This window comes from Dreissena polymorpha, chromosome 6 (genome assembly GCF_020536995.1).
Source record: "Dreissena polymorpha isolate Duluth1 chromosome 6, UMN_Dpol_1.0, whole genome shotgun sequence".
Taxonomy (NCBI): domain Eukaryota; kingdom Metazoa; phylum Mollusca; class Bivalvia; order Myida; family Dreissenidae; genus Dreissena; species Dreissena polymorpha.
Genome location: NC_068360.1, coordinates 94764886 through 94782001, shown reverse-complemented (window position 1 = coordinate 94782001; position 17116 = coordinate 94764886). Strand labels below are relative to the sequence as shown.

Sequence of the window (17116 nt, the reverse complement as noted above, 5' to 3'; positions counted from 1 at the left end):
TTACGTATTCCGGATTATTTGCTGACTCATCAGTTTGACATGATGCAGATATCTTTGCAGACGAAGTATTGACTTGTTGAGAATTAAAGGTCGAAATCTTAAAGTATTCTCGACATTCAAGCTCCTCAAGTGTTTCGTACTGATTGGTATGAAGGACGTGGGATGAGTCTGGAAGAACATCGAACGGTTAATTTAAGTGTATACGAATGTTAATATTGTCTTACGTGTCATCTTTCAATTTCAATCAACACATGTTATTAAACAACATAAAGATTCATACGAATTATATATCCGTTTTACATATTCCAAAACATTAAGTATTTTACATCAATCATTAATTGAAAGAAATAAGGCTTACCGATTCTACAGGTTACATAACTTACATCTGTGTGAATATCTACTGAATATTGTATTGTAAAAAAGGAAATAATAAATAGTTTTCGGCCACGTTAATAGAGATGTTTTATATAGTTCAGGTTATAACGTGCACAAACACTTTCTGAATATAATAATATCCTCGTGTCTTACACGAGAATCAGGACAAAGCACGTATTTCGGCGTTATTAAAGCATACATTTATTTATTGTATTTTATGTACTGAGATTATCACCAACAAACTTAAAAAAGTGAGGTGTAAGTATGCATGCACTTACTGTCCTCGGACCAGATCTTCATACGTCCCAACCGAATTCCTATTCGTTAGGAATTGCTTTTTTGTGTTTGGCCCTGTAATTACTGACACGTACGATGTGATGTAAATTTTGAACTAGTATGGTTTTGAAAACTGTAAGATTACGCATGCTCATTCTTCTGTTCATGTTCTTGCATGTTCACAAGTGTGATTTTTGATACGTCTGGTACATATCATACTGCATGTTTTATTATTTTGCAATGAGTACACGCCTAAACTTAATTAAAGGTCATTATACGTTTGTGTTTATATTTAATTTAATTTTAAATCCATTTAATGAATTGCTTGACAGACAAGTATGTATATTACTATACAGTAACACTTTACCATGTGATTTGTACCTCCAGATCAGGACGGACACTGCAATAATGACACCAACTCCAAATACTCCACCCACCGCTCCACCAACAGCGGATGTTGAAGAGGTACTGCTTACTAAAAAACACACACATTTCATTACCGAACCAAAGCAAAGCACACGCTGGTACTGCCGGAAATAAATGCTATTAAAATATCCAGTTTGTTTTTACATGCATAGTGCATCCGTAATTTCCAAGATATAACAACGCATATAAACAATAACAAAAAAGTCATATACACATAAGACACACCAAGCTAGCTATGCGTGTATGATATGGTACTAAATCATAATTCGGTAATCATATGTACCTGTGTCTAGTAGAGTAGTAACAAATATTGCTTGTGTCCAATCCGACTTTCCTTTTTTGTTGTGTGCCATCATTTGAATTTGGTATGTGGTTCCCGACTTTAACCCAACTACTGTCCATTTATATTGAGAAATATTAAAGGGAATAACCACCCAGCTTTCATCGCCTAATTCTTTGTACCTGATAGTAAATGTTTGACTTTCACCGCCATCAAAACCAGGAATCCATTCGACAACAAGTTCTTTTTTGCCTGTTCTGCTTACTTGCAATTGTACCGGAACTTCTGGTTCCGCTATGATAAACAATCCACATAATACATGAATATAATACTTGCAATACATTCATTATATTAAACCATATATTTGAATTCAGTTTGGTAAACTATCAAATAAACAAATAGAGAGTTAAAGGATTTATGTACATACACTGTGCTTTTAAAATAAACACTTCCATTGCTGAACCAAATTTGTTAGAAACGTTCACCATGTATTCGGTGTAGTCATCGAGTTGAGCTTGGAATATCTTCAGCTGTATTTGCATGCTATCGTCAGAGATTGCGACCATGAAGTTGGTGTCATCTGACAAAACGCTCCAACCGTTATCACCTCGCTTGTACCAAACGATATCTTGTGAAGTCGGCTTAGGATAGGCAATTATTGTGAATGTGAACAACACAGTGTCGTTAGGCGCTCTGTACAATGTTGTAACCGGGGGAGAAAATGACGATGCTCTTGGTGAGCCTGTTAAAAACAGAAAATGTAAATGAACATACATTTCCACTAAATGAAAAAGCTCTTGTTTTTATATGATATACTTACAGTAAACGAAAAGTGCCAGCAACTGTCTCCCTTCGCTATAACGATTATTTGCCGAACATGTATAGTTTCCAGTATCATATTCACAGTTTGCTTGTTTAATGTGATATTTAGCTTTGTTTCCTTTTATTTCAACTAAGATTTTTTCATTCCCAAGGGTAGTATTCATTAAACGAATCACAGGCTCGGGGTCACCATCTGCATCACACAACAGCTCTACTGTCTCACCCTGGTTAACAACGATGCTTTTTTGTAATTGATTTGCTTCAAATATCCGTACATATGCCCCGTCTGGAAGAAAATGTTTTATTTATTTTAAAAACCAATAAATCCTCAGGCAAAGTCCAGAAACACAAAAAATGGACATTGCATGATTAACAACACTGGAGACAAATATTGCAGCAATCATGAACTATTTAATTGATTTTTCACTGTGATTAATATCAAGTACGTGTTAAATTGAAGCCTAACAAAAAGTGTGACAAACACAAGCTTAACAATTGTGTAATTCACCAATGTCATCGTGTTATCTATTGTTAGTATATTAATTATAAACATCATTTGATATTTCTCATTCAGTTCTTAAAACGACGGAATTATTATACAAATATACTGATTATGTTGTTTTGTGTATTATTTGATAACCCATAATATTTTACATTATGCCAGAAGCATAAGATTTCTGTATTTATTGTTAAATGATTTAAAAAAATGTTTTTAAATGTTTAGCAAATGCATACTTAATCTTACATTCAACATTTATATACACTGTCGACTGACTTAATCCGTATACCACTTCATTTGTTATTGATTTCATACTGTTCGAAGCATTACACTGGTATACCCCTTCATCTGTAAATCTAATGTTTTTTATTATAAGTGTTTGTCCGGTACCAATCACTCTGCCAATGTCCTTCCTTATCCATAAAAAGTTTGAGGCTGGTGGATTACCAAAATCAGTCAAATTGCACACAACTGTGAGAGAAGTGTTTAGTAGCACGGTTTGGTTCTGTAAACGTACATCAGGCGAATCTGTAAAATCAAATAGGCCTATTTATGTGTACTTGAGTACAGTGCGCGATCTTATTTTGACAAACTATGCTGATGATCGTTATAACATTATTCATATTATGTGGTGCATAGATTGGCTTGACGAAAATCAATGTTTTTTAAACAACCGCTAAATATATACAATAACATTTAATGTTGAATATTTTAGCAGATGTGTTTAGCAATTGTCAATATTAATTGCTATTCGTACTTACATAGAACTTCCATTAAAACCGTTACACGTGCATTCCCGGAAACATACTTCCCCATACTATCTACCATGGTGTTTTCCGCTTTACAAGTTACATTTTTGTACATGTCACTTGTCACATTTTGTATGTTCAGAACCTCCCCTTCTCCAGTTACAGGACCAAACCAAGAATATCGAGAAGCTGGATTACTTCTGGCCGAACATAATATTGTGAACGACCATCCTTCAATGACTTTAAAAACATTCTCTATTGGTGTGACGTTGTTGTACCTCAATGCTATTATCTCAGGGCCATCTTAAATTATAAATCATATTCCATTGATACATAACGGTTTTATAAACAAAAGTAAATGATACATTTTATTCACAAGTAAACTTATACTTACATAGTATATCAAGATTAGCGAATGAATAGTTACTGCCAATAACTATTCCTTTGAATAATGTATCCATAACATTCTTTGCCGTGCAATTGCATCTTATGTTCGTTGTTCGCGTTATATTAACTATCGTTAGAATATTCCCTTCGTATCCGGCATCCCAGGAGTATGTCGATTTCGGAACACTATCAACGGAGCACATACATATGATTGTACTTCCTTCTATAACTTTTATTGTTTCATTTGCCGCATTTAAAAGTGAAGTTGAGTTTGGTAGAATTGTAAACGTGATTGTAGGAACATCAGGACCATCTACAGAAAAACAGTAACCGAATAAAGATTTAACACAATTCAAAACATCAATGCGCGTTCAGCAATAAGCACGTTTCTCTAAATGTGTTCACCCGTTCTTACATAATACTCTCGCGGAAACGTTTCTAGTTACAGTAGACGTTGATGTTTCTCCATCAAATTCAGTCATAGAGTTTGTAGCTTGGCAAGTCCATACAGCGTCATGCTGTACACTTGTGACGGTCAATAGAGGTGAAACACTCAGTTGATCACGCCAGAATACCGTAGCCGGGGGATTGGCGTCACAAGTACAGACAATGTTGATGCTATCACCTCTCTGTACTCTTATTGTGCTATCAATTATTTCTAAGTTCTTGTCATTGCTTGATAACTTCGTAATGACTGGAGGGTCTGTAATTGCAGATTCCGTTATTCTTAATGTTTGTTATAAGCAAACTTCAAGTGCACATTCAATTTCTAAAATAAGTATCTTTAAAGCTGTATTCACATTCTGACAGTCCTTATAAAATTTAGAAGCGAACGTCTTACTAAAGATGTCCTATTGGACATTTTTTTTCTCTGAATGGCTTTTAATCCAACTTACATAATACATTTATTTTAATTTCGCTATTCTTCTCTGTAGCATGTGCGCTATTTGAGCCATCCAATGTGCGCATTACATTATATGCCTTGCATGACACGCTTCCTTTATTTCGAGTGAATGCACAATTCAAAAGAGTACCGGTCGACCGTCCACCCGGGTAAGTCCAGTAATAAGAAGGTTGTGGATATCCGTAGGACGAACAATTCAAACTAACAATTCTGCCCTCTTTAATTGCGAAATATGTTGATATACTTACAAAATTAATAGTCACTATTGGCTTAGAAACGGGGACTGCAAAACAAAATCTCAAACAATTTAGTTATAAATACGTCTAATGAAAAATCAACCTATATATATATATATATATATATATATATATATATATATATATATATATATATATATATATATATATATATATATATATAGTTTCAGATTGGGTAAAATGGTGGGTCAAACGTCCATTTTACGGCCGTATTGTTGGGTCTTTAGTCGATTGTCGGGTCCCAAAGTCGATTATCGGGCACTTGGACCCGACAGTTGAAGACCCACTTAAAAAAAGGCTGCTTAACATACTCATGACTATTTTTAAATTCAAATTTGCATGTGTAATTTTACTCGAATTGTCGGGCCTATATCTCCCATTAGCACACATTAGGTCAAACTCCACACAGCAGTTACTTCCCTTGGGCATTCGCCAATCATTAATGTCTTTTTCTAGAATAAGGGAGGCCACTGCGTATGAGATTGACCAACCTCGGCGCAGTGATTTACCGGGAACCAGCATAGCAACGAACGACAACTCGGCGCCCGACAACTCTGTAATAAAAATTGCCAATTTTCGCGGTTAAACTTAAAAAGGTAAGTGGCGATAATATTTATTAGGTTTATTTATATTTTTGGTTATTAAAATTATTCTGCAAATGACTGAATTTAAACTGAAACTGCAACCAATAATTAGGACACAGTTTCTGAAACGTTTGCTGACAATGAAAACATATTTCAAACATGTAAAGCCGTGGCACGAATTTAGGTGACAACCTTGTTACCGCAAACAAACAAATGTAACCTATAATCTGCATTTAATGCAGATATAGTGACATTCATGAAAGCAAGCATGATTGTAGCATCAGATCATTTCCATGCGATACAAGTTCAATATATGTTTTAGGCTGACTGCAATGGTTAGACTGGGGAAATAAATTATAAAAGAACAGAATCTTTAACCACACAAGACAGTTGGACTAGCCTTAGTGGTACAGTCATGTTACTATTACCGGATCAGTAGCGTAATAAAGTTGTTCTGGGGAAAAGCAATAAATGGTTTAAGACTTCTTTTACATCAGTTTGATAAGGTTTCCAGACAAACGCTCCCACAAACAATCGCTCCTACGCTAAATTAGTTCTGGCTTCAATAACTTTAAAATTCGCTTTCTATGAATTTTGAATGGCGCAACATTAAAGTTATGGACCAACCCCAGTAGGAAAGTCAACCAGGAATATACGAAAAGTTGACAGTTAACAAAGACCGCTCCAAAACAGCTTGTAAAAGCAGTTATTGGCCCAAATCAGCTACTTTATGTCTTTATTGGAAAGATTGACATTTTTCACATTTAACTGATATGTTTTTTTACAAAATACTATCTTAAACATTTAACATTTATCTTTTCTGCTCTAACATATAGACCAGTTGACGAGTGAAGTCACGCGCACCTGCAAATATTACACTCCGCCCACTGGTTGGCAAAAAGAGGTGAAATTCATATAAGCGCTTATAGAGAAAGTTGAAATAATAATCGTTTTTATTGATAATCATGCACTATATCAAATATAATTTTACTAACTATGTCTGAATTAAACATAAGCGTGCAAGGAAATGCATTTTTGGAACGATTATATTGTTGTTATTATTTGTTTTTACTATAAACGAAATCTGGAGTGGAACACAATATACGAGCACGGTATGCAGTTACCATAAAAATCTCTACTTGGCACATCTTCGCGACCATTTTTTAGATAAAAAATTCTCTGATATTGAAATTTTTTCAGAATAAAACAAATTTAATGAACGAACAAAAATAAGGATGTAAACAAACAGCAAATAGATCGACTTTATGTACGCAACATATAGTAACTGATTTGAACATGCCTGTAAAAACTTGCCTTGTTACACATTAAATAAATTCTCTTGATAAATGTAATTGTTTTTATTTAATTATTCACACCAATTTTGACACTCTTTGTTTCAGCGTTTTTAACCCGGTGTTTTATTGCACTTTTGTTCATCATAAAGCGATTATCTCGTTATGATCGGATACTGTCCAAACAATTACAAAGAACACATGGTGTGATAAATCCAGGGACCTATTCTTGGCCACTGCATAAACCACATGTGGCATACAAGTGTCTGGTCATTAAACATCATTTATGATACCTCCATGTCATCTCTTGGCATATTGAGCGATCATCTAAGCAAAATTGTAAAGCCAAAATACGAAACAGTTGCTTTAATAAAATATTTGAACATATTAAAAAATGAAGATATTTGTCCGAAATGGATTAACAGGAATTAGTGTATGTATATATTAGCCTGTTTAATCATAATAATAGAGTGTTAATAACTATAAATTAAAAATATTGTGCAATTTCATTGCTACACAATTAACGTATTTAACGAGTACCGGCAAATGTAAACTCGGCTATTCATGTTAAGATTGTACGTTTCTGTAGTGTATGAAATGACATGAAAACAAGCAAACAACAAAAGGGTAAAAAATACTTGCGTAAAATAAATTAATATATAGATATATTTATCATAAAATGCTAGATTGTTATCACTCCTTACCACCAGTAAAGAGAGTGCATGCAAAGACAGTTTAATTTGCTTAATATGCAGTTCTTGTTTTTCATATGTATGCTAAACTTTATGATATTGTCATTCGATGGAAACGAAACGGTAATTCATTCCATGTAAAATAAAATTACTACAATGTTTATTAATTGTAATGTATTCCGCTTTTAGGGCTTCGTTTTATAATTGATTAAATGCCCCTCTTGCACCTTCGTTCGCTTATGAACAATAACAACATCTGCACCACTTATAATTATAATCAAATTAATGTATGTGTTATTATCTTTGAAATATAATTTACCAAAATCTTACAATCACAAAAAATATGAAAGAATATTTATTGTTTTGTTTTGTTGGATTGCCAGTTTTTAGTCTGATGTATTAATATTATTAATATGTATTTTTATACAGAGGTAATTATATTTATGAAAATACATTTATTGGTACTAAATATTATATTTTTGCACTATTATTTAAGAGTTTTTATGTTTATTTCGGATTTTTGTATCGTTTTATTGACTAAACAAACGACATGTATACATGTTTTACGTTACTGTAACCAGTGTTTTTTGCCAACCAGCCAGTGCGCATGCGCGGAAAATCCCGAATGTAAACAATAACATTCAACTGGTCTATCGAGAAAAACAGTGACGTGACACACATGATTGAAATGCGAATCTCCCGAGATTTCACGGTCATATGATGTTATTTCTATTTTTAGTAACAAACCATGTGCTCAATTGTTTACAAATTCAGAAAGACATTTCCCGTTTTTTTTTTATAATTATTCTTGCTTGTTTTGTAAACAAATTGTAGTGTAAATACAAAATCAATGTACAAAATATTCAAAATTACCAAATTCACTTTGAAATCAGTGTTTAAATCCACCAGACGTAACTTGTTAATCACAAATAATAGATTTCAGAAAACGAAAGTAATGTTTACAATTCCAGCAAAAAATGTCAAGGTCGATCCGAAAGTATCCAAATGAAAACTCGTCACATGACAAAGTGACAATGGTGCAAAATTATGACTTTCAGGCTGATGAGAGTTATTTTCATCTATTGTAAGATGCGTTTGAAACATTTGAATCTTAAAATATGCCCCGATGCAGTAATTTATATTCATTCACCAATATATGAAGGAATGTATCCAAGAAAACATACTGTCTTTGATTTATAGCGTGACATAAATCTGTCACCACTCTGGTTGACTTTCGATACAGGGTTGACTTCAGCGTACAGATATGTCAATACTATATAAACTGTACGCTGAAGTTTCTTTAGCTAACGCTAAATTTGACAGGGCGGACATTCGCTCCTACAATGTTTTGATAGGGCGGACAGTAGCTCCTATATTATTTTGCCAACTCGGACAATCGCTTCTACATTATTTTGTCAACCCGGACAGTCGCTCCTACATTATTTTTATTCAACGGCAAAACGTTCTATATGCCTATCAAAGACTTACACCTATAATTAACCGACAATTAATTTTGCCAACTTGTTGACAGTTAGCCAATTCAAAACATTACATTTCCTACATTACATTTATTGGAATACATGTAAGTGCCATTTTGCGAATGGGATAAACATAAAAACCGCAAATATGTTGTTCTTAATTTCATTTGTTTTTATGATATGACATTTATATGACATTTATAAACATATATATACACAAAATACACAAACGAAAAAACATCCAAACAAAAGGTCTTTTGTGTCTGTCAGTGGCTCACCGTCTTCTTTCTTACGCGTTTTATCACCGATTATATTTATATAATAGCAAAGAATTAAATTGTTATATATTGATAGAATGTTATACCAGAAAAATTATACATTGAAGACGAAATTCATAAAATGCAACATGCAGGCAAATTCGACTGTACAGACATGTTCGATTTACTGCATAACCATCATATGGTTGACTTAGACATGTGCTTCTTTGAGTACGAGTGACCCTCTAAGCATAGCACAGACTGACTGCGTTTGTTTGTTAGAAGTTCCATGTTGGTAGTAAATTATTGGCGTAATATTGACATTACAATATATACATATTGTTTTCACAGATTGCTAAATTACATTTAAAGAATCGACCAACTGTAACATAGTTTCTTAATAAGTAAATTGATTTATTAAAATCACATTGATCCGCTCATGTTAAATTGGCTTTCTGTTAACAAGTTGGCAAATTTAATTGTCTGTTAATTATAGATGTTAGCCGGGTTGGCAAAATAATGTTGGAGCGACTGTCCGCCTTGTCAAATCCAAAATGTATTTGTGTTACCTTTTTTTCGCCGCAGAATTCATGCATTAACGGATCAGTTGTAGCTATAACGGATCACATGATCAAAACCACTCAAGGAGGGGGGCATTTAACATATTATTTAAAATGTCGAAACATGAACTTTGTTGTTTACAAGGACCAAGTTATATTGCCAGTTATAAATAATATTCATGTTTTTGTTATTGTTATTGATTGTTTTCTATATGTGATCTTGTATTCTTGTGTGAAATATCTGATGAAAATCCTAAATAGATCAGAAAGATATGGGCGTGTTAAAAACCATGAAATTATTTGAATCATATATAATCATCGATATTAAACATGGATCATAAATAAAACTATAAGATTGATGTCATTTATTGTAAGAATCAACAAGATTTTCATATATTTTAATATAATATATTAGCAATACGCATATTATCACGCTTGATCTGTTATTGTCCTTATTCTTTATTTCATTTAAGGTGCTGCAAAATCTTTAAACACGAATCAAAACTGAAATGGACTTTTGCAGGCAGGACTACTAATGGCCTTAAAATTAATGCTTAAACTTCTTGCTTGCCAACATAGTTATACTAGCATGTGGCCCGCGAACAATGTTTAACCTCGATTTGGAAACGAGACAGAAATCAACAAAATTGTATATAAATGTCAGCAAAACATACCGAAATGTTTGACAAAGAGTCTTTCCCATTACGACTCAATCAGTGCGTTTTAAAGAACAGACCTTGAAGATGCTATATATTAAATATCATCTAAAATATCAACTATTTATCGCAATGCGCAGTCTGTAATTTACTGATGTTTAGGAACCAAAAGTTAGGTAATGTCCGGTTATATGATCATATGCTAAAAATGAAGTATGCTTTCTGCTTTCTGTGCATTGATTTTTTTAATCCAAAATGTTTTGGGCCTGCCCAGCTAGCTGAGTTGATGGCTCAGTTGATAGAGCGCCAGACTGTCAATTTTTAGGTTTGAATCTGGGGGTAGGATAAAGTTTCTTCATAGAGATTGGTTCCCGAACATTGTAACATTGTATTTGTAGGTCATTCTTCCCCAACCTCTGAATCAAGTTGGGAAGAAGTGGGTCACTTGTGGTTGGCTAATACTGGTCACAAGAAGTAGGAAAGCTGGTTCATGTCCTGACCACTTGCAAAATGACCTTAATTTGGGTTCAAGAAGGCATTAAACCTGATCAATCTAAATTCAACCAAATTCTTTTGCCCAAAGGTCAGAGTTTCAAATACATTCCAACACAACAGCTGTTGGCAGTCACCTCGATTATTGATTATAAAGCCCCGTCCAGTTCGATTGTCAGCGGCTAGCAGTCAATAGTATGGTCGTTTCAATAACATTGCCAACAACGATCATTTGTCTAAACTGTTTTCAATTTTCTAAAGATTGACTGTTTCCAAAACACAATTTAATATTAATCTTAAAGAACTGGACCAACGTTATTCCTTCTTCTGTTTGAGATTTTGCAGAACTTCTCCCTAAAGTGACTAGTCTTTATGACATTAAGTGAGTAATAAGGCCTTTCAAAATTTCATTCTCTACAGTTATTTGATTAATCATTAAATATTATGAAAATTTAAATATCATTTATGTTAGATATAGAGCCATGTATTAATCTTGCATGATTTTCATGTCTGATAGATGTTTCACTCAACAGTTTGTTTATGCAGAAATAAACAAGTAACTGATTTTTATGCCCCCCTTCAAAGAAGAGGGGGTATATTGCTTTGCACATGTCGGTCTGTCGGTCCGTCCACCAGGTGGTTTCCGGATGATAACTCAAGAACGCTTGGGCCTAGGATCTGTGCAAGTGGAAGTCAAGTTCTTAAACCTTTGCATGCTGGGAAATTTGTCGTCTTCTAAAATGTTGTCTGCTGAATTTCTCAAATTAGCGTTTTCTTTGAATTTTTTCAAAGAATACTATAAGAATAGCAAACAGTTTGGATCCTGATGAGACGCCACATTCTGTGGCGTCTCATCTGGATCCAAACTGTTTGCAAAGGCCTTCAAAATTCGGTTCCAGCACTGAAAGAGTTAAGAAAATCCCTGGAGTTGGTACTGTGCATCATTTAAGATTCCTCTTTGTAGCCTTGACCTTAAGTCATTTAATCTTGTTTGTTAATTTCAATTTCAGCTGGCACTACATGTTTTTTGCCTTTATATGTTTGAACAAATAAAATGGGCATCAAATCCTTTAAGCAAACAAACAATTGACTCTGGGATACGGCCTTACCTTTCAAAAGGGGAAAATACCATGTGACGGGCACTTTTGGGGAAAAATTGCAATAAATTGTCATAAACCGAAGGTTAATTACATGTAATAACCATTATTTGCTCCACTTAAAAGCTGTAGCTTTTTATATGGCTTTCCCCTACCACAAGTGATTGGAGCTATACTGCAATCACTGTGTCTGTCTGTCCCACATGGGTTTATGAATAAAATAAAACATTTCAAGTTTCAAATGCTTAACTGTTCCCTGGAATTGTTCAGGAAAAATGCCTTGTAATTTGTTTAGCAGTCACATAAACAACCAAGCTATGTAATATGGAATTTTTACACCCATTATTGCTGCTTCTTCCTGTATTTGCGCGATGATTATCTGAGATATTAACTCTATGATTCTGTATTCTCAAATCTTTTCTATAAAGAAGGAATGTAGTTGACAATTGTTAATAGTTTTATTTGATCGTTCGTCAAAAAGTTGTAATTCTGTTACTCTTGTATCTTCAATGCAATTGAGTAATTAAATAGCAATTAAATTGAATGCGTTTTAATTCCCTTTTATTATTGTTTAACTTGAGTAACAATGCTATGACGTTAAATTTTATTTACACTTAAATGTATTATGAATATTGCTGGGCCAAGTGTGAGGTTGAGCGCTCTATAACCAGGTTTAAACCCCCAATGCTTTGCATTGACCGTTCCAAGGCGGTGACCCCAGCTTATTCATATTTTGTGTTATGTTGGTTTGTATTGTGCTGTATTGTGCTGTTTTGTACTGTTTGGGGCAATCGGTCACTTGCCTTAAATAAAGGACCTACTAATTGTTTTTAATGAAAATTCAATACTGCTCCAGCAGCTGGAGTTTCACTTCTTTATATTGTATTATTTTTTAACCGATTTTTTTTCAAAACTTTCCCTCTGTGTCATCTGTAAAAGACTAAGATTAATATTTCTTTGCCAAAATACAGAGGAAATTTTTAATGGAATATTGATTGTTGCTTTAAAGCTTTTATGATAATCAGTAACAAAAGCAGTAACATTCAGCCATAATTATGTATCCACACGGCTATAAACTAATACCAAGCTTCCCATTCCCCTTCTCTTCAGATACTTCCTTTCTTTCAAAGGGAAACAGTGGTGGTAAACAGATGATATTGCAATATTGCAATACTTCTTCCTCTGCCAAAATACATGTTATAAACATTGTTGGGCCTCTTATCAGTTATAAAAATTGTAGGGTCCCATATAAGAAATAAACATGTTGACACTAATTTTCAGATTTCATATAAGTCATATTGTTGAGTCTCATATATGAAATACTGTTGGGTCCCATATAAGTAATATTGTGGGGTCCCATATAAGGTATATTGTCAGGTACCATATAAGAAATATTGCTGGGTCCTATATAAGAAGTATTGTTGGGTCCCGTATAAGAAACATTGTTGGGTCCCATATTTAAGAAATTTTGCAAGAAATATTGTCAGGTACCATATTATATAAGAAATATTGTTGGGTCCTATATAAGAAGTATTGTTGGGTCCCATATAAGAAACATTGTTGGGTCCCATATATAAAAAGTATTGTAAGAAATATTGTTTGATCTCATATAAGAAACATTGTTGGGTCCCATATACGTAAAAAAGCATCGTTGGGTCCAACATAAAAGATACAAGTTGACATTCTAGGGTCCCTTATAATTTAATTAACATTAAATCTATAATTAACACTTTAGGTATCCATATAAGTAATGAAAATTGTTGGCCTGGCCCTTTATTAGAAGTAGACATGTTTACACTTAATGACTAATGTTGAGACCCATATAATTAAAATGTATTGCTAGTAGACTGAACTGCAATTTTCTAACACTGGTTTCAGTGACACACATTCACTGTGCAGATTTCTACTAAATATGTGTTGTTTTAATCTCAAAATTAGTCTTGAGGGTTAATTGACACACCCATTAAATTATTTCCTTATAACCATATGGTATCCGTTGTTAATTCGAATGTTATTTATCATTTTGCCGTTCATCGTAATTTCTTTTCTGCTTGCCACCATCTTGGACGATGACGTAAATACAGGCATGCTCAATCACTATACATTGACCACTGCCAGTATCCTCCGCAATATAGACAATCCCAGAATCGATAATAAGGGCGCCGCCATATTGGCTATTACGTATTTTTGAGTAGTGACTTAATGGACTTTCCTACATTAATAGATAGTGACATCTACAATTATTTTGTGCTGAAAATGAACACACAAAAACCATACCTATGCTTATTTGCTCAAAGAGACATTCAGACAGGAGAGGAGCTTCTTTATGACTATAGTGTGTCTGATCTACCATGGAAGGTTAGTTATATCATATACATCATATTTAATAAATAGATGATGCCATTATCATGAAGAAGCACACATGAATGGATGTCAAACTACTAACATAACTTTTGTCATCAAACAGCTTATGGCTTTTCGCTAACATAATTGTATCCTCAAAAACAGCTGTTAACCCTTTGCATGCTGGGAAATGTGTCTCCTGCTCTAATTCATCTGCTGAATTTCAAAAATTAGCATTTTCTTCGAGTTTTTTTCATAGAATATTATTAGAATAGCAAACAGTTTGGATCCTGATGAGACGCCACATTCTTATTTTTTCCCTGTAACAAAAAGGAAAGAGCATTTATACATTTGTATTTGGTATCTAGCGTCTCTAATTGGTCCACTATCAGGATTGTTTAAATAATGCCCCTTTGGTTAAAATTTGCTCCTTCCTTGGAGATCACATCTTTTACAAAAATTAATGAGCTATCAGATTCATCTTATGTTCCAAGTTAATCAACCCCACAAATCAATAAGAGTTCAGCAATCTTTATTATAGCTGTTGAGCAATATGGGCTTTTTTATGTCCCCCACTATAGTAGTGGGGGACATATTGTTTTTGCCCTGTCTGTTGGTCTGTTGGTTGGTTGGTTGGTCTGCTGGTTGGTTTGCGCCAACTTAACATTTTGCAATAACTTTTGCTATATTGAAGATAGCAACTTCATATTTGGCATGCATGTGTATCTCATGAAGCTGCACATTTTGAGTGGTGAAGGGTCAAGGTCATCCTTCAAGGTCAAACGTCATATAGGGGGACATTGTGTTTCACACAACACATCTTGTTGGACCTTTTGTTTAGTCTTGTGTTATCTGGTACCTTTTATAAAATCAATATTAAGTTACTTTTGCAATAATTTGTAGGAAAAGAAAGCCAATGGTATGTTTAGTTCACAGTTTTTAATGGATGTAATGATACTTTGAATGGTAATATTGGGAAGTAAGTAGGTAAATATTCTTGTTTAAATTGTCTAATTATTGAGTAAGCCAATCTTGTGAAATACAATTTAGCAGAACGTTCAAAGAAAATAAGTTTTTATGGCCAACTTCGCATCATGGTTGTCAGTTTTTTTCAAGGCTGATAAATAGTTATGATAATTTCAATACTGTCAAAAGTATGCAAATGATAGTTGGCACACATATTCATGTACATCTCTTAGGAAAAAAGCAACATAACTTTAAGCGGGTATATTCGATTTTTAAATGCGTTAAATTGTAATATATTGAAACAAATATGCTATAATAACACGCAATATGCAAGAAAAATGATACATTTAAGACGAATTTCATAAAATGCAGCAAATGCAAACTTGCGCACCAAGCTGATTGTGACGAAGATAATTCGTACATATTTTCCTACAATAACCGATGCATTCGTCTTTTAAGTAAGTGTTCGTGTGTCGTATGAATCAATATCGCTGCAGGAATTTAAAATGAACCGTTAAACTAAATTTAGATTCACATCTTACATGCATGATATACTGCTGGCGAATTCGGCTGTACAGGCTTTTTCGATTTCAATTTTAAATATTCTGCTTATTTCGCATTTTCGACAAATGTTCTTCTTTACTTGTATTTTAGTTTATTTTGAAATATATGTATAATAAGTTTTTTGCACATTTTATATTAATTAATAAATATTTGACAAGATCGTATATACCCGCTTAAATGGTCTGCCACCTAGGGCAAACATGTATATGATACTTGAATTATCCAGTGAATGGCAAAATCAAATTCAAAGGTATCATTACAGCTGCTTGTTAAGATTTAATTTTCATGTTAGTTTGCATCTTTTCATTTTTAGCTCATCTATTTTTGAAAAAAAATTATGAGCTATTGTCATCACCTTGGCGTAGGCGTCCGATTAAGTTTTGCATTTACAGGGGTTTTTCTGTCTATTTGGGAAAAGGAGTCTGACCAATTGGGAATTTTTTATCGACACAATTGGCCATTTGGGGAAATTTTGCTTCGATTAAACAGCTCATTTGGGAAAAAATAGTGAATATATCATGCTTAAATAATTCAGTAGTTTAACAAATAAATTTGTTTTTATTTGTTATTTTGTCTTCTTTATATAACAGATGCAATATTGGGCGTGTTCAACGTTATTCAAGTACTGCATTTTTGTTTATTAGTTACAGTTACACTCTGAGATAAGAACTGAACAGTCAAAACCTTATAGCAGATATTTTTTACCAAAACAAACACTGGTTAGTCACACAAGTTATAAGACACTTCATTCTTAAAGAAAAAAAAAAATTTTTTTTTTTGGAAGTGGGACTTTTTTTTAATATTTTGGTTTGGGATCGGGTCCGTTTGCTTTGGGAGTGCCTCCGTTTTCCGGAGGCGCAGACAGTGCTGAAAACCCCCTGATTTAAGGTCCACTTTACTCATTAAGTATCAATGCTTTTGCATTCGAACTTGGGTACACTTACTAACTATCAAGAGGGGACTGGGCAGGCAAAGTTAGATAACTCTGGCGTGCATTTTGACAGAATTATGTGCCCTTTTTATACTTAGAAAATTGAAAATTGGGTTAAGTTTGTGTTTAGGTCCACTTTATTCCGTAAGTATCAAAGCTATTGCTTTCATACTTGCAACACTTATTAAACTATCATAAGGGGACTGTGCAGGCAAAGTCATGCACTCTG

The 17116-nt window shown here is 33.6% G+C and overlaps 1 protein-coding gene across 4 annotated transcripts; it reads right to left on the bottom strand.

The window, feature by feature from the left end:
* Nucleotides 1-441: 441 nt before the first annotated feature.
* Nucleotides 442-4895, bottom strand: LOC127834860 (synaptogenesis protein syg-2-like). Of its 4 annotated transcripts, none has more exons than XM_052360946.1 (10): nt 4711-4895; nt 4230-4517; nt 3822-4127; nt 3440-3730; nt 3069-3206; nt 2178-2465; nt 1785-2099; nt 1361-1651; nt 1019-1126; nt 442-735 (listed from the first exon to the last, which is right to left on the bottom strand). In XM_052360946.1, the coding sequence occupies exons 1-10, from the start codon at nt 4781-4783 to the stop codon at nt 650-652; spliced, it is 2184 nt and encodes a 727-aa protein (XP_052216906.1). In that variant the 5' UTR covers nt 4784-4895; the 3' UTR covers nt 442-649. The 4 variants fall into 4 exon arrangements, with proteins under 4 accessions (XP_052216906.1, XP_052216903.1, XP_052216904.1 ...); XM_052360943.1 differs by having other exon boundaries at nt 446-735; nt 2925-3206; XM_052360944.1 differs by having other exon boundaries at nt 446-726; nt 2925-3206.
* Nucleotides 4896-17116: the final 12221 nt, after the last annotated feature.

Coding starts and splice junctions, on each gene's coding strand:
- LOC127834860 (XM_052360943.1), bottom strand. CDS start 4,783: ATGCGCACATTGGATGGCTCAAATAGCGCACATGCTACAGAGAAGAAT. Junction 3,731..3,821: donor CGCTAATCTTGATATACTAT/GTAAGTATAAGT, acceptor TTATAATTTAAG/ATGGCCCTGAGATAATAGCA. Junction 1,652..1,784: donor GTTTATTTTAAAAGCACAGT/GTATGTACATAA, acceptor TGTTTATCATAG/CGGAACCAGAAGTTCCGGTA.